The following is an 18,486-nucleotide window of genomic DNA, read 5'->3' as shown; positions in this document are numbered from 1 at the left end:
AATGGTACTGAGCATGCCACAGCTAGCACTCAATTTAAGTACCCCCAATTTTTTTTTTAAAAAACTGAACACTATCTTTATATTTCAGACTTTCTTGGATTAACATAAACCCCTGCAGAGCCCCGTCCACTGCTGCACAAGGAAACGTGGCAACACCAGACATGTTTTATGGAGTCTGGTGTCCCTTAGTAACTGCTTAGGAAATACGGATGGCCACACCTTAGATGCTGTTCCCTGGGACCTCCAGGCTCCTCTAAGGCAGTGGTTTTCAAACTGGAACATGCAAGAGAATTACCTGGAGAGCTTGTTGAAACAGCTTCCTGGGCTGCAGGCCCAGAGATTCTGACTCAGGAGGGCGGAATGGGCCCATAAATCTACAGCTCTACCCAGCTCCGGGGTGAGGCCAACCCAGCCAGCCTCTGCCCTCAGGGAAAGAGGCTAGCATCCTAAGCACACAAAACGACACAAGACACAACTCCTTTCGACACAACTCCTTTCGGCTAGATGACTGTATTTACTGCTACTATTTATATTCCATTATGTGAAAACATCTATACTAAATTTTTGTTCACCAGTACTAGAGTACAGTTGCAGAGACAGGTTTTTCTTACTGAAACTCTGTATCCCAACACATGGATCCCTATTTTAGTCTCTCTGGATCCTGATCTCCTTGGTTTTGAGAAAGGTAAAAATCAGTCCCGATGAACAATACTCCAACTCAATAAATCACAGCATTAGCTATGACAAGCTGGGGTCATTTTTCACAAATGCTGGCTAACAAATAACCAACCTCTGTAAAACATTACCACTAACTTAGCGAACCTTAATCAGCTTAGTGTAGAAATGCAGACACGTGAATTCAGCCAAGGATGGCAAAGTTGGAAAGCCCCAAAGGCCAAGGGGTTTTTTGTTTTTAGTTCTCCCTCTCTATCACCAAACCTTTTTGGAGTGCCACAGTAATGGCTACTATTTAAAAGGCAACTTTGTTTCTTATCTACAGTCACTCACCGCATAACGACGTCTCAGTCATCGAGGGACCACATCACATATACGACAGTGGTCCCATAAGATTAGTACCATAGAGCCTAGGTGTGTAGTAGGCTGTACCATCTAGGTTTGTGTTAGTGCACTCCATGATGTTCACAATGATGAACTCACCTAACAATGCATTTCTTAGAACGTGTCCCTGTCGTTAAGCAATGCATGACTGTATTATATAAAATGAATGTTTATCTTAGTTAAATGTGCAGTGCTGCTCCCAGTACCACAAAATAAACAACAAAATTATATAAAAGCAGTTGCCATTGAAAATCCAGAGCCAGCCCTGATGGCCTAGTGGTTACAGTTCGGTGTGCTCTGCTTCGGTGGCCTGGGTTCTGTTCCCAGATGCAGAACCACACCACTCGTCTGTCAGTAGCCATGCTGTGGCGGCAGCTCACACAGAAGAACTACAAGAACTTACAACTATACACAACTATGTACTGGGGGCGGGGGGGGCAAGGGGAAGAAGAAGATGTCTTATTTAATTCCATACAGCATCTTAAAAAAAAAAAACCCAATGACTATATTTTACATTGTTATAATGTTTCTAACAAGCATAGAGCCAGAAGTGTCCAACTTTTATTCAAGATAGGCAGTCCAGAAAGCACCCTGCTGCACACCTTTCTTTTAAGGACAGAGAGGCCAAAATAAAAACCGATATGTTGCTATTAGAAGGTACTTAGCAAAATACCAAAACGTTATTGTACAGAGAAGACAAGTAAAATAGAAATGTGATCCTTAAAACACAACTTTTCATTAAAGGGAGTAAAGGCCATATTAACCTGATACTGCACTGGCAAAGGCATCAACAACCCCACTTGTCAGTCAAGAGTCAGGAGGTAGTGGTCCCTCTCCACAGGGTTCCCACCAATAGCAGCAGCAACATGTCACCACGCGCCCGAAGGCAAGCTGGGCTCAAAGCTAGAAATTCCAGGGACGCATGTTTAAGCTCTGGCTCTTGACAGACTTCTTGAGGTTTACTGACCTTTAGGGAAGGTGGAAATAACAGTACAAATACATCTTACTAATAACATAACCCTACCGCAAACCTGTAAACCGATGGATAAAGACTTCTAATACCACTATTCCTTTCTTTCAAGCTCCTCTGTATCTTAAGTTCAAATTATACCCAATCACATCATTTTAAGTTCAAATTATACCCAATCACATCATTTTATGTTGTCTTCTCTTTCAAGGTAAAAGAAGAAACTGAGAACGAAGGTGAAGAAATTGACTTGCTTGTTAAGGCTTAGGAAAATTTTCAGACGCCAAAAAAAACTGGTCATTTAGGTCCACAATCTTCTAAAAAATCTGTGGAATTAATTATAACAAAAATCGGCAGGCAAGTCAGTAAAAATTCTGTGCATCATCATTTTGTCTATAGCACAACAAACTAACCAAGACAGATGGGTGGGATGGATACAAAATTCATATTCTGATAAAGTTTTCACAGTTTCATAGGATTATACAATACTAATAATAGTCTAGTCTTTTATTGCCTAGTAATAGGGACAATAAAACTATCAAATGTTAGAGCTGACAAGAGTCCACCTGAGACAACTCCCACGGAGGTCAAAGTGGTGGCCCAGAGTTCTGTTATTTCTACAACTTTCCTAGGAATCACGGAGGGGCAGTCCCGCTACTCCTGGGAGTATGAAGTACTGAGAACGACTGGGTGATGCTGGTGTTGACTGCTCTCCAGTCTCCTGTGCCCGTCATGGAGCTCTAGACACTCCATCCCTTGTGAGGGTGGTCATCTGCCCAGCAGGAAAATTCAACTTAGGCTACATGAGGATGGATGCTGACCGTCCGTCAATGGAATGACTCTAAATTCCGTTGTATGTATCAAGAAACTAAATTAATTTTCCACCATCTAGTGCCTCAGGCTAAGTCATCCTTCTGGATTGAAACAATCCTGCCCTCCCCTCCAATTCCTTCTTGATGGAGGTGTAAAACAGAGGTCACTGGTTAGTGTTTGCCCAGGTGCTAATTACTAAGGAAAGGCAAGGTCATAAGGACAGAGTTCAAAGTCAAATGAGCCAACTTAACTCTATTATAAACAAGAAGCTATAAGGAAAGTTTCTTAGTTCAGGTTAGGCACAGTCCTACCTATCTAGTTTTAGGAAACGTATAAATTTTAACTTGGAGGAACGGCGGTGTCTGTGCCAGGACCCCGGCCCTGACCCTGACAGCGTCAGGGCACCATGGGGTGGGCACTGCCCTCATTTCACAGAGAATTCAATGTCACTTTAAGGAATTTTGAGGGTAACAAAGTTAATCATGAAAATTAACACCGCATACTCCTCCACCACCCCTAGGCTAAGCTGGCAATGTAAAAGCTCAACTCTTAATATGCAGACAGCAGCAGGGCATGGTAGTAACAGGAGAGCTGGGTCTTAGAATTTCCAAAAACTTTAACGTTTGGGTATCTACATTATGTTATATTTTATACCGTATTTCTATGGTATACACGTGTATATGTTATGAGTAGAACAACTGAAATAGTGACCAGGTGTCACTCTTGTAGGGGACTGTGAGGGGGTACTGCTCGGTGAGGTGTCCAGTTATTCTAGTCTGACCACTTTCTTTTCAAAGGCTGAGGAAACAGAGGCCCAGAGAGGTTTACACAACTTCCTCAACTTCTGGTAATCAGCCCCTAAAAATATTTATATTTGTACAGCTCTTAAATGTTATTCCTAAAGTTGTACTTTCGATAAAAGTCAATGGTCTTCAACTTTTGAAAAGTTTGTATTTCCAAATTCCAGAGTAAAAATTATGTAAAAGTATATATGAAGGAAGCGCCCAGATCATCTAATATCCATCCCATAATTTCAAGAACATGTCATGAAATCCCTAGTCTTTTTAAATAGCTCCTTTTGCCTCTGAAAATAAGCCACTTCCTGCTCTCAGACCCACTTCCTGTCAGCCGAGGCTGCTTAACAATACAGAAGCGACAAACCAGTCTTGTTCGTGCTGATTATAACCAGAGAAAATCATGATTGATCTTAGAGCTAGAAGGGAACTTTCTGAACGGTCTCATTAAAAAGAGAGCTGCCTCACTATAAAACTGAGTTGGGACCCTTTTGTGCTGAGCCCTCCCCACTGATCATGGGCTGACGGTACAGCTTCTGGAAGGACACTGAGGCAGTAAGAAAATGCTTCCAGATGGCTGAGGATCCTCACTCTCACTCAAGCTCCAAGTCTGTGTGTGCTGCAGAGCAATGCTGGTGGGCATTTTCTGACCTGCTAACAGCACGTAACAGTAATATTCCTGATACCTGTCAGCTGTCTACTTTTAAGATCCATGTTTTGTGAGTAGGAACCAACTTTTTCTACACCGGGAATGACATACACTGTGTGTGTAAATTTAATATGGAAACTAAATTGGAATGCTTAGACACCACTTTACACAGGAAAGGGGAAAGAGAAGCAAAGAATGTCACTTTCTGCAAAAGAAACTATTCCTTTCCAGAAACGCAAATAATCTACACATCCTTCTCTCCCCACCCCAGGGCAGGTAAAATAAAGGATCATTCAAGGTCACTTTCTCTTTATCTAATAAGCTTGTGAAGTCTTGATTCTGTGACATGTAATTTCAGTTTTACAAAATGTGTCATACATACTTCAGCACCAATTTAGTTCACTGAAAAGTGAAGTTAATTATATCCACAAATTTACGATCCCATAAAAAACAAAAGTAAGAGACAGGGCCAAGACAGCTATCACACGCTGAATGAAAAACTGTGGTTTTTAATTCTAGGTTCATAAAACAGAGGAAATTAAAGACCTATAGACTAAATTTCACTACCCACCTGGAATGCACTATTTTCTTTGTAAATTTAGAAGTCTGTGAAGAGTTTTTCCTTTCTAATCTAGTGAGGGGAAAAGCCTAAGAAAGAACAAAAATGTCAAAACAACATAATTCCTTTGCTAACCCGCTGTTTGAGGGAAAGACATATAAAATAAACCGTACTTAAATCTTGTGCCATTTCTGATATAAATCTTTGCCCCTAGTTAAGATCATATGTGCAGTAATATTTTGCAATGTTAAAGAACATTTCTCCTATAAGAAGCTTAGACAAGATGTGTTTGAAGAACTTGACCAAGAAGTCTTTCCTCTCAAAAATAATTAGAGAGTAAGACCCCAATAGCTTTTAAAATCCAAACTAAATCAGTAAGCTTACAAAATTTGCTTGAATAAGCAAACGTCAACAAAACTTTATGCTTTAAACCACCCCGTGTTTCTGAAATTATACTAAAAAAAAACCTCTTCAGTTTATACTTTGTAACAATCAAGTATGCTACATCCGGAATGGGATTATAATTATGTACATAACTACCCAATAGGAGCAAGGAGACCAGGAGTGCACCCAACTATCCCTATCACCCACCCAACTCCTGCAGCTCCTGGTCTGTTGTATTTCTTTCAGGTCCCACCTCCGCCCACCCCACCCGCAGCCCTGGCGCACAGATTGCACACTGATCTCTTAAAATGGCTGCAAAGGGGCAGGCCCGGTGGCGTAGTGGTTAAGTTCAGGCGCTCTGCTTCGGCGGCCGGGGGTTCACAGGTTCAGATCCGGGGCATGGACTATGCACCACTTATCAAGCCATGCTGTGGCAGGCGTCCCACATATAAAAATGGGGAAAGATGGGCACAGATGTTAGCTCAGAGCCAATCTTCCTCAGCAAAAAGAGGAGGATTGGCAACAGATGTTAGCTCAGGGCTAATCCTCCTCACCAATAAATAAATTAATTAATTAAATAAAATAAAAAATGGCTGCATAAAATTCCACTAGGTAAGGCCCCACACTTCATTATGCTCACTTCCAAGTTTCAGCTTGGAGAAAGCTACTATTGAGACGATGACCTATTTCCATCGGGTCACAGCACTCTCCCCCTCCTCCACCAAAAAAAAAAAAAAAAAAATCGTGGGAATACAGAGTAATAGTGAAACTAGCTGGGAACAAATAGTTGTGTGTGTTTCCAAGTCAACTGCACTTTTGACTAGAGAGCTCCTTCAATAAAACACGTGTAGCAGGCGAGATGGCCCAGGTAGGATTCAACCAGGCATCCGTCTGCTCAGAACACAAAAGGTCTCCCAAGAAACTGTGGTTCTACTCTAGGGATCCCCAGAGAACCATCACCAGGACCTGCCGGCGGGCAGGGCTGGGGAGGGCAGGCTCCCAAGCGTGGTTGTCAGCCCTCACGTCCAGGACTCGAGACTCGAGATCCCAGGGGAAGGAGCCGGCCCTTCCCACTGTCTCTCTCACAGACTCAAGCATTTGGTGACTTGGAAAAGTGACAGTGTCTTTCCCTTTCACCCCTATAATGTGCTTTTAAAAAATAAACTTTTTATATTGGAAAATTTGAAACACTCACAAAAGTAGAGACAGCAGTACAATTAGCTCCCATGTACTTTTCATCCAGCTCTGACACCATTAACTTTCTAGCATTCTTAATTCATCTACTCTTTCCATTACGTAAAAAAAGAATTTTTTTTTTGCTGGCATATTTTAAGGCCATCATATATCATTTCACTTATAAAAACTTCAGTACGTAGCCCTAACAGACTTTAAATAAATATATATACACACACACACACACACACACACACACCATTCCACTATCATTTCCAACATAATTAAAAACTATTCCTTAGTATTTAAAATTCAGTCAATATTCAGTTTTCCCCCATTGCCTTGAAAATATCTTTTTACAGTTGATTTGTTCAAATCATGTAAGGCACTTTGCAGCCTTGTCATCACTATATTTCCAAACTACCCCGCTTGGCCAGTTTCTTAATAAACATCAAGTCTTCCCCACCCTATCTCGACCCAGTGAAGTCCCACCTAAGAGGCTCACCCAAATAGCAACATATTATGTAAGCAGATACTTGAACAACAATAAGCAACATCCATAATTATTCAACTGAGGCCATGAAACACCTTAAGCAGAATACTATACTAATATACATAATATGTTTTCATAAATAAAGAGGTGGTTCCAATCTAATATTTATGTTCTAGGCTTTTACCAAGTGATTTGTGGTTCAATTTCCTCTTTAAAAACAAAAAGAACAAGGCTGGATATCGTTCTAAGACATGTTTTAGAAGAAATCTATGGATGCAGTAATAGTGCAGTGGCAAAATATTATTCAAAAAGGATACATTTCCCTGAACCTCAATGCCTGAGAAATGATGGGAGAATCTAAGCGGGTAGGGCAAAGGAGGACGTGCTTATCACCAAACCTATCTGAAAACAAGTTCTTGGAGAAATATCATCTTGGCTCATCGTCCAACGCAAGAGTGATTTACGGAAAAGCAAAAAATAAACAAAAACATGTCACGCTCTGCCCATTCATAAGTCACTCTGCTCAGTGGTTTTAACTCTTCACCCAACAGAGTCAATGAAAGAGTCAGAGCACCTGCACCTCTTGGCAGAGCCCGGATGACACTGACAGCAGCGTGACCCTCACCCCGACATCCTATTAGCTGTCTGAAAGCAGTATTTCCCTCTTTGTGTTTACCAATGTATCTCCAGAACTTAAACACCTGGCATGCAGTAGGTACTCTATTTGTTGAAGGAACGAATGAATTTTATGGAGGGATGTGGGTGGTGTTCATCGTTGTAACAAAAGGACAAAAAGGAAGGTAAAAATCTACTGAGTCAGAAAAAAAAACAATACCCATCATGAGATGCGAAAGCTTTTAATCAGGCTAGAATTTAGTAGTTACAAGCAGAGTTGTTCTACATTGACTCTGTCCTCTGTGGCGACAGAGACAAGACACAGTGCCAGGGACAGGGCAGGAGCTTCCCGGGGGCTGTCCCCCCTCCAAGGTGGGTCCCCGGGATCCTCTTTCCCAGGTGAGGAAGCGGCCACAGGGAGGCTGAGCAGCTCGCCCAAAGCTGACCCCCTGAGAGGCAGGCTCGTTTACCTGCTTGGTCCTCCTCCTCTCTCTTTATCTGCCAATAAAACGAGAATTTAAAGTTTGTTCTAGAAGCAGATAACAATGCTTCCCCCCCGCCCCCCAAACCACTATGCCTCTGGCTTTGTGGCCAGGAAAGACAGAACCTAAAGAAACAAGTATCTAACACTGTCATAGGTAGAAATAAGTTCTATGAAGTAAAATAGAGCAAGGTGGTCACTGAAGGGGGCGCTGTTTCAGATTTGTTATTAGTGCTGTCCAGTGGATTCCACTCCTAGCGCCCCTGTGCACAGCAGAGTGGAACCCTGCCCCGTCTTTCCGCACCATCCTCTCACCTTCTGGGGTGACATCAGACAATGCTCTACTGCTATTCACAGGGTTTTCATGGCCAATTTTTTCATAAGTACGTGGCCAGGTCCTTCTTCCTACTCTGTCTTAGTCTGGAAGCTCCACTGAAACCTGTCCACCCTGAGTGACCCTGCTGGTATTTGAAATCCTAGTGGCATAGCTTTCAGCATCACACCACAGTATGACAACCGACAGACGGGTGGTGTGGTTCCCTGATCAGGACATGAACCTGGCCGTGGTGGTGAGAGCATGGAATCTTAACCACTAGACCACCAGGGCTGGCTCTATTTTGGATAGAGTGGTCTAAGTTAGGGATGCAATTATAAAAACCATCTACAGTCAGAAATTCATACAGACTATAGTAGGTCAAAGTTCATTTAAAATTATCAGTGATAAAAAAGCCTCTCATTTATGTAACATTCTCCTTCCAACTCAAATATCACGCACAAATTGCTTTCTTTTAGCATATGCCAGAAATCTGTCATTATACAATGGCTTAGCAAGTGTGACACAAGATACTACCACTTTCTCTGTAGAAACAAAGACCCCGCCAGAACACCAGCCTTGTTTAAAATATTACCTCAGCACCAACCACGCCTGCTCTTCGGTGACAGCTTTCACAATACACGTCCCCACTCAGAGCCTGGGATGCGCTTCACACTAGCTAACAAAACAGATTCTTTGTTCTTTGAATTTTTTGAAAATTGGAACCAATGCAGTGGATCTGCTTGCAAACATTATTAGCTTAGTCATAAAATATATACAAGGTTATAACAAATGCTTAACAATAATTATTTTTATCCCAAAGCAGGGGTTAGCAAATTTTTTGTAAAGAGCCAAAGAGTAAATATTTTAGGCTTTGCGAGCCATATTTGGTGTCTGTTGCACAAAACTGCTCGTTGTTTTTAAACAACTCTTTAAAAAGTAAAAACCACTCCTAGCCGGTAGGCCATACAAAAACAGGCCACAACCAGATCTGGCCTTTCCCTACCCCATCCTAAAGTAAACACAATTATTTACAATATCTGATATGACAATTTTTGATACAGTTTTAAACTCATCTTCTCTCAGGCAAAAATAGGAGAGAAAATTGTTGTGTTCTGCCCTTGTGAGCCGTAGTGAGCTCCTGTGCATCCTGCAACACCCACCCAAAGCATCTCACTAGCTGGGAGGCCTCCCTGGCTCTCCAGGGCACACTTAATCGTCTTCTGTAGGCACCTTTATTACCACACTTTTTATACTGCACTTCAATTCTTTGTTTACGTATCTGACTTCCCTATTAGACTGAGAATCTCTTAAAGTCAAAACTCTATCTGACTTATTTTTACAGTCCCAGCACCTAGCACATAATGGCACAAAACAGGGCTTCCGTGAATGAGGAAGGAACCCACATGACCCACGAGGGAACTCTGACAACCAGAAGACACAGAAGATGAAAAGGAGATAAAGTTCAAGTGTTCTCTTTTACTAAATAACCCAAACATTTCACGTTGCTCTTTCCCATCAAAGATGTATCAACAATCTTTACCTGGTTTACAACAACTCGAGAACTAAACCCTTAGTTTTAGCTACAGTTTACACTGAAAAGTTTGTAAAACATATTTCCAAGAAAAAAGCACACAAGAAATACATAAAGCTTACAGCAGTTGAAGATAAACTGTTTGGATTTCACAGCTATAAGCTTTGTCTCAGTTTATTTTATGTAACATTCTTTTCATTTAAAAACTTTTTGCTCCCATTTCACAGACAACAAAATTGAGGGTCACAGAAGCCAAACAGCTTGCCGAAGTACAAGGAAGTAGTAAACTGATTATGAAACTGTTCTTTTTATGCCTCTTTGCATTTTTATTTTATTTGGAAAAAGAATGTACATTAACTATATATTAAGTATTTTATTTTAGTCACAAGTCTCTAAGTCATATTCTAGCATGATGGTTTTCTTTTTCTTTAAAAAGACTATTTCCAGAAGTCTGGAATAAAATCTTTATTCTTTACATCAACAGGCATGGATGGTAAGTATGTCAGAAGGAAAATAATGCAACTCTGTGGTCTCTTCGATAAATATTCCATATTTAATCACTAGTGGCAAACACGCATTTAGTGCTTTAAATTAAAAACTAATTGGACTACCTGGGGAATCCCAAGTGAAGTTACTCCTGAAATGAAATAAAATATAAGGGATAACTCAAAATGTGTTCACTGATTTTGAAAGCAGACTGAATTTTATTGCTTCATATTCGAGTTGAAATGTCAAAATATTATAAGAAAGCAGGCATATTGAATCATCCTAAAAATCTCCAAATTGTCAAAGATACAAACAAAAGTTGTCTAAGTTAAAAAAAAAATTAAAGAATTATGATAAATCACTAGAAATTGTGATACTGTTTTCTTTTCCCAAACTATAAGTACTAACAAAATTACTCAAAATTTTATTAGAAATCACGATATTATTATTTAGGACAGTGAGAAACAAGACAGGCCAGTGTGGAAGGACTGAGACAAAAGAGGAAAGAGGAATGGGATCTCTTCTTTCCCTATCATTTAATAGAAAATGTCTAGCCTCTTTTTCTCCTTTAAAAACAAAGAGAACCAAAATTTGAGAGACCGCTGGTCACTGCCAAATTAAGCTGTGTAACTGGACTCCCTGCAGAGAGCAGTTCAAATCAGAGAGATTCGATCGTACATCTTTGCTGGCCTTGCCTTTCTGGAGCTTGACCCCCATCCAGCTATCTGATTTTTCCCACTCCAGCCATGTTCCAAATGCCAGTGATGGCCCCACAGCGTTTAAGCCGGAACTTTAAGGCAGCTGTGTATCCACTCCCACACTCGTGAGAACCTTGGCCTGAATGGACGCTCTAGAATGACACTGGGCTTCGATGCTCCCCAAATACACCATGGGCTCCGGTCTCTGCTCACACACAACCACCAGTATCACCCCATCAAGAGGGCCTGTTTGCATTGTTGCGTTTCAAGCAAAAGGAATATATAAAAGCTGCCCTTTTCACATGAAATCGGCAGTTCCCAAACTGGGGGGTGCATCAGAATCATTGGGGGAGCTTATTCAAGGCACAGCCCCTAGAGATGGGGACTCAGTAGTACTGCGAAGGGCCCAGGAATCTTGACATCTCCAGACAAGCACGTACACCAGCATTTGAGACCACTGCACTGAACGAATCCTAACGTTTAACTTCATGTGTGTATAGTGTGTACATACACTCAGGAGAAACATCAGAAGCTGCTAGCTTACTTATAATTTATGTGGATTTAAAAAAACTGTAAGAAGTCTGGTATTTGTATGTATTTGAGGGGGGCAGCAGTGATAATAATGAAAGAAGGCAAGGACTTGCTTCATCAATCACAGTCACAAATTGATTAACAACATGTACCACCCAAACTCTCAACCTGCCCTCCCACACCTGGTCCTCTTCCAGGCTCCTTATCTCAGTGAATGGCACCACCATGCATTCAGTTATGCAAGCCAGACAGAAGACAGCCTTGACACTGCCCTCTGCCCTTGCACATCGCATCCATCACCAAGCCCTATCAAGGGTACCTCCCAAAGAGCTCACAAGTACATAGACTTCTCTCCATTTGCACTGCCAGCACCTTGGTCCAAGATATCACCACCTCTTACCTGGGCTACTCCAACAGTCTATCATCTCCATCACCTCCTAATGATTCTCATATTGTAGCTGCAATGACCTTTCAAAAGGCAAATCTGATCAGGTCACCTCCTTCTGGTGAAAACTCTCAGTTGCTTCCCCTGAGTTAAGCTCAGAAATGCCCGAGTATGGCCTACAAGGCTCTGCACAGCCGGCCTCTGTTTTCCTCTCTAGCCATACTGGTCTTCATCTGAAACCCTAAACTCATCCTACTCCCTCCTACCACAGGGCCTTTGCACAAGTTGTTCCCTCTGCCTGGTATGTTCCTTGCCTCCCTCCTTCACTAGTGAACACTCCTTTGTTCTCTACATTACTTCAGCAGTCATCACCCTCCTCACGGGTGCCCTCCTGACCTCCCTAATTCACATTCCCTCTAACCACCACCATCACTCACATGTCATTATACACACTCAAGTCACTCTGTGATTATTGTCTGTCTTCCTCCTCAGACTGGAAATCCATGACGACAGGGACTATTTCTGTGTCTGCTCATCTCGGCAGCCTCAGCATCTAGCACAGTCATGCAGTAACGTCTGCTGGACTAATGGATGAATGTACAAATGGATTCATTGTGCCTCTGAGTGTGATAATGACAAATGACTAATCCCTGCCAGCACTTCTCACGGCCATATGGGAAAATCTTAGCTACCTAATTCACCATCTGCCCATGGCGATGACGGAGGGTGTACAGAAAATAGATCCCATGTGTCCTCCTCAATTGGTGGGGGGATGGAAAACGTATCAGCATAGTCAGTAAATTCTGCCCCTGTTAAAATATTTAGTGGGAAAGGCTACGTATTTCCAGAGAGGCAAGGTAAGCTCAGAAATTATTTTAAGATTTGGGCACAGGGCAGAATTTTGAACACACTTTCCGAGTTTTCCTACTGAAGGGAAAATCTACTTTTATACTAGAAACTTCCACAGCAACACTTTAGGAATGAAAGGCTAAGGCACTGGCTGGTGCCACTCAACAGGCAGTTCAGCTCTAAACTTCTCAAAAAACAGCTTGAGGAGAGCCAGGCCTTGAAGGCAACACCCTACTCACTCCCGAGCTTGACTGCCCTGGCTTTTCTTTCTAACACCCCACACCTCCTTTCTCTCACCATGAAGAGAGCAGGTGTGCGGGAGAGAAAGGAAGGAGGAAGGAGCGTCACAGTCACCCTCCGCTGCGCCGTGGGCACAAACACTGCTTCCTGAGCCAGCTCTCTGAGCACAACCCCCACGCCTCTCCCAGACCAGAGGGACCCAGAAGGCCACACAGACCAGTGGAACAGAGGGCGTGGTGCCTTCTGGACCTCAACTCATCCTCCTTGGAAGTGTACCAGTCCCACATGAGTCGAGCCCCAAAGCAGCTGGGGCAAAAGCAAAACCAGACAATGGGCCCCAGCAGCCCCTCCTTGGGAGGGCCCGAGCGGATCAAATCCTCCCACTACAGGCCTCGAGCAAGAGGCAGCTGAGCATTAGTTCTCCCGTTTCCCGTCAGGATTTTGTCTTAATTGTGCCCCGCTTTACCGAGGCCCCTTTCCCTCTGTGATGGCACTCAGTGAGTTTTCCAGCTCCTATTTCAGCATCCAGGTGAGTCTGGGCTCGGGTCCCAGACTGTAAGCTCCCGGAGGACAGGACCTGTCCCACCCATCTGTGTTGGTTCCCTGTGCCTGCGTGCGGAGCCTGCACGACCTCTGCTTGCGGAATGAGCGAACAATCTTTTTAACAAGTGGTGAGTTGAGAAAGCAGTATTAAGAAAAAAGGCAGCAAATAAATATTTCATTTAAACCGTCTGACGAATAAAGTCACCCACCGACTCAGCTTAGACAAATCAATCAAACATACTGTGCCTGCCCAATTCGAGGAATCAGGTAGAAGCCCCAAACTCCAACTATTCAAATGTACCATCTTTAGAGGTTAAGTGTGTTTGCCCTTAATCCTGTTGTTAAACATCAAATCACAGGAAGCCACCTAACAAAACTCTTAGCGTAGGCTTGAATAGTAAGAATCAACAACGTTTTGTTTAAAGGACACATCTATAGAGCTTGTGGCTGGATGCTTCGGCTTAAGGTCTACTGAGGCAGCAAAAAACAATAATAAAAATCAGATACTCTGTAACAGCCTTGGAAGTACCATATCCAAATGTGCGCAGGCCCTTAAACTCTTCCCAGTCTTCTGTGGGGTGGCCCTAATACAATTCTCAAGAAAGACTTAAGGGTATTTATTTTACAAGACCCTCCCACACCACAAAGGGGGCAGGTAGGAATTTTCCATGGCAAACAGCTGTGGCTCACCTAAAAGGAGACTTCGCAACACCGTTTGGAAATTATAACTTTAGATGTTATACAAAATTTAGTCTTTCGAAACGTTCCTCTGGTTACTGGAAACCTAACATACAAGGTGATGGCTATTATCCTTCTTAATATTTTCACTCTGTCAGAAGAACATTTTGTAAGTTTTTATCCATCAAAAAGACCTTTAAAGCCAAATGAAATCAAAATATAACGGCTATAAGAAATAGAAAGGGAGCCTTACTCAAGGAAGGAAATTCTGACACACTACATGGATGAACCTTGAGGACATCCGGCTAAGCTAAATGCACCAGTTACAGAAGAACAAATACTGTGTGATTCCACTCATATGAGGTAACTAGAGTAGTCAAATGCATAGAGACAGAAAGTAGAAGGGCGGTGGCCAGTGGTTAGGGGGAAGGAGAAATGGGGAGTTAGTGTTTAATGTGGACAGAGTTTCAGTTTGGGTAAGTTCTGGAGATGGATGGTGGTGACACTTGCACAACAATGTGAATGTACTTAGCGCCACTGAACTGTACAGTTAAAAATAGTTAAGATGGCAAATTGAATGTTACGTATATTTTACAATAAAAAAAGGAAACCAGAAAAGGAAAAGAAATTACAGTTCATCATGAGAAATGAAAGAGAAAAGTACTGACTGGAAACTGGTTTATTAACTCTTTTCTAAGCGATACACTAAAATCTGAACTCTGCATCTTTTCGTGAAATAAAGAAAACCACACCAGGAAATGGTAATCTCTTGACCACTGCTCTGAGTAACTGCTCAGGGCTGTGCCCCAAGTAAGCGGCTGTATTTAGGTCAGTTTTATAGCATAGGCATTGTAAAGCCCGGATGTCACGGACCGCTTGCAAGTTCGAAACTAAGAGAAGAATTTTGTGTAGGAAAAAAAATTTTCTGCATCACGAATGAATCATCTTGATGAAATAATTTAGGCAAAAACTATACTAGCTTCTCAATCTTTTAGTATATTAACATAGTAATTTACTTAAACAACAAAATAAGACTTTATTAATAAAGAACTCATTTTAGAGAATCTAACATTTAACGGTAGAAAAGCATACACAGCATCCACTACAGAACCAATCTGTTTCAAAAACTATTCCATATGTATCTTTTATTGCAATTTTTAATGAACCCAGACATTTTCTCCACCGTGATTCAAAACTCGATTAAAATTTAAACCCTCCTCCCCAGTATCTGGTCACCAGTTTACCTGCGTTAAAGCAGGCAGAACATATACCACTTCCTAAGAAACGCCCGTCACAAAGAACCTGCCTCGGTCCCATAACTTAAACGAAAGCCTAACACCCCAGGCCTGGATAGCCAACTCACAGAGAACGCAACAAAATCAGATTCCGGGGCACAGAGGTGCGGGCAGGGCAGCCCTGACATCAGCTGATGTTTATGACATTTACCAGGAGTGCACGACCAGAGAGGGCCCAGGGAGCCTCCTTATCAAACTCCGGGGCTGCCTGCCCTCATCTGCAATTCAAGTCCATTACTAAACTCTTTCAGATAGGAATCCTGCTGCCACCAGCAAATTCCGGGCGAACAGAGCACAGCTCCACAGGCTGCGCCGGCGTGCAATGCACTGGAACGGGGCTGCCCGCCAGAAAGACAGCGTCTCCTCTGCCAGATGCCCTTGGGGGCGCCAAAAGAAGATTTGGGGTGCATCTGGCTCCGGACTCGGAGGGACTCGGAGTTGGTGTGCGCCGTCGGACGTCACCCAACTCTCCTGCGATTTAGACAACTTTTCTTTCTAAGCAACTTCCAAGTTGCATTAGAATACACTTTGAAACAGACTGAAGCGGTGTAAAAGGGGATCCTAACTTGTATAAAAGACCGTAACTCCTGGGGGGCGGAGCTCGCAAACAAAAAGACTGTAGAGAAAAGCATCAAAATCGTGTTTTCTTCAGGAGGTCCCTAAAAGGACCAACATACAACAAAGAGGGGAGACAATTCCCTACTCCTGCCCTCTTATCCGTTTAAAAAACCCTGCCCCAACACCTCGCCCAGGTGCCTCCAATTGAAAATACAGCTCGAAGCCTCCGCCCCAGCCCAGAAACTGGGTTACTTACTGGTTTCGGCATTTTCGGTTCCTGATGGGTTTTCCTCAATCCCCTGGAAACACTACTCTCGACCAGCAGCTGAGACGGTTCTCCCGACCTGGAGGCAGAGGGAAGCCCTTTAGAGCGCGCAGCAGCCCTCCTCCCGCGCCCGCCGCCGCGCCCCGAGACTCGCCGCCCGCCCCGCGCCGCTGCTTAAGAACCCGCCGGGCGGGCGCCGGGATGAGTCACCGCCCAACCTGCAATTACCGCGGGCCGGGCGGGCGGGCCCTGCGGGGAGGGGGCGGGGGCCCGGGGGGAGAGGGAGGGGAGAGGGAGGGGGGAGGGAGGGGGGAAGGGGAAGGGGAAGGGGGCGGCGGGAGAGACCCGGTGAGGAGGGGGCTGGACCTGGCCAGCACGGGGCTCGGGGTCCCGGGGGGAGGGACCCAGCCGGAGGGGGGGCGGGGTCCCGGGGGCCCGGGGGGGGGGGCCCGGGCGGAGGGGGCGGGGTCCCGGGGAGGGGCCCAGCCGGAGGGGGCCCGGGGTCCCGGGGGGGAGGGGCCCAGCCGGAGGGGGCCCGGGAACCCGGGGGAGGGACCCAGCCGGAGGGGACCTGGGGGGAGGGAGCCGGTGCGCGCGCGCGCACAGGCATGTAGGGCCCGGGCGGGGGGCCTCGGCGCCGGGAAGGGGGCTTGGCGGGGAGGGTGCCGGGGCGGTCGGCGCGGATCCCGGCGGGGAGGGGTCGGGGGACCCAGGCGCCGGGGCGGGGGCCGGCTCCGGGACTGGGAAGCGGCCGGGGCGGGGGTCCCCAGAGGTACTTCTCGGGGCTTCCCGGAAGCCAGCGGGGAGCCCAGCAAACAGCAAGTTTCACTTTGTGAAGCAACCGTTTGCCCCAGGGCTGAAACCGCAACCGTCAAGCCTTTGAGAAACACTTGAAGAAAACCGGCCCCGCCCGGGAAGGGCCGAGGACCGCGGGGCCAAGCGAAGCACGAGGGCGCGGGCAGGGGCGCGGCCACGCAGCCCAGGCTCCGCTGGCACTTTGGAAGGGGGACTCCAGGGGACAGAGTGGAAAGAGGAAGGTCGCGGAGCAGCGGGGGCGGCCACACCAGCAGGTTCAGCTTCACCTGCTGTTTCTTTGGGCCGAACGGGAGAGCCATGCCCGGAGGGCCAGGCGAGGACCCCACCGGCCCGAGACCCCGAACGCGGCCGGCGGAGGGGCGAGCCCGATTCCCCTCGGGGACCACCAGCCCGGGGCTTGCGCGCGGGCCGCCCCTCCGCCAGACCGGCCCCGCCACACCTGTCGTCGAGTCCCGGCCACTGTCCCCTCTGCGGGGCGCGCCCCCCCAACCCCGGCCCGACCCCTCCGCCCGCCAACCCCGGCCACGCGCCGGGCTCACCGGCGGCGCCTGCAGAGGACGGCTGCTCCCCGCTGTCGGCGTGTCCGCGCAGTGCGCCCGCGGCCCGCGCTCCCGAGAGTCCCCGGCGGGGCGGGGTCCCGGGGCCGCGCCCCTAACCGCCCCGCCCGACCTGCGAGGTGCGCCCAGCGCGCAAAATGGCTGCGGCCGCTGGCCGCCCAGGGGCGCCCCCGCCTCCCACCCGCCCCGCCGGGCGCCCCTGAGGGCCTTGGAGACCCGGGCGGGGGCGTCCTCCGCCTCCTTCCCGCCCCGCCGTCTCTCTCCATCGTGAAGACCCTTCCCTCTTCTCTGCCTGTTCCCTTGCCCTTGGAGAAAAACTTTGCCGAATTTGGTTCAACTCCTGATTGCAGATGTAAGACGTCAGATTATTTGCCCCACAGTGGACAGAGAGAAAGCAAGAAAATGTAAATAAACCTGGAGGAGCAGGCGGCCACAGGGGAGATGCTGGGCCATTTGGGGGTGGGGCTGCCCCCCGTGGTCAGGTCATTTGCTTGTCCTTGCGCCGCGACCGGGCCGGGTTCTGAGAACCCCGGGCCTGGGGCGGCCGTACCTGGCCTCTGCGTCTCGGCGCACGTGGCCGGCCGGCCTCCGCCTTGGGATTGGGTCGAGAAGGACACAAGCCTAGAAGACGCTCCATCGCGGAACGCGCTGGTTAAAGGACACAGCTGTGGCCTCCTTTGACTTGACTAGCACAAAGCTATAGCAGAAATCGCCATAGGGAGAAATTCTAGGAATTGTTTTTAATATTTTT

The 18,486-nt window shown here is 46.0% G+C and overlaps 1 protein-coding gene across 1 annotated transcript in view; it reads right to left on the bottom strand.

Moving 5' to 3' along the window:
• Positions 1–17,824, bottom strand: part of EZR (ezrin) — a 50,447-nt gene extending 32,623 nt beyond the window's left edge. The window contains exons 1-2 of the mRNA XM_087425079.1: positions 17,718–17,824; positions 16,354–16,441 (exon numbers count right to left, since the gene is read on the bottom strand). Of these exons, the coding sequence (XP_087281205.1) occupies positions 16,354–16,365 (12 nt within the window). The 5' untranslated portion in view covers positions 16,366–16,441; positions 17,718–17,824. The remainder of the gene's footprint in view (positions 1–16,353; positions 16,442–17,717) is intronic.
• Between the last annotated feature and the right edge of the window lie 662 nt (positions 17,825–18,486).

Source organism: Ceratotherium simum, chromosome 38, assembly GCF_057802395.1.
Source record: "Ceratotherium simum simum isolate JZ-2026a chromosome 38, ASM5780239v1, whole genome shotgun sequence".
Classification (NCBI taxonomy): Eukaryota; Metazoa; Chordata; class Mammalia; order Perissodactyla; family Rhinocerotidae; genus Ceratotherium; species Ceratotherium simum.
Note: the sequence above shows the minus strand (reverse complement) of the source record. Positions and strands in the feature narration are given on the sequence as shown.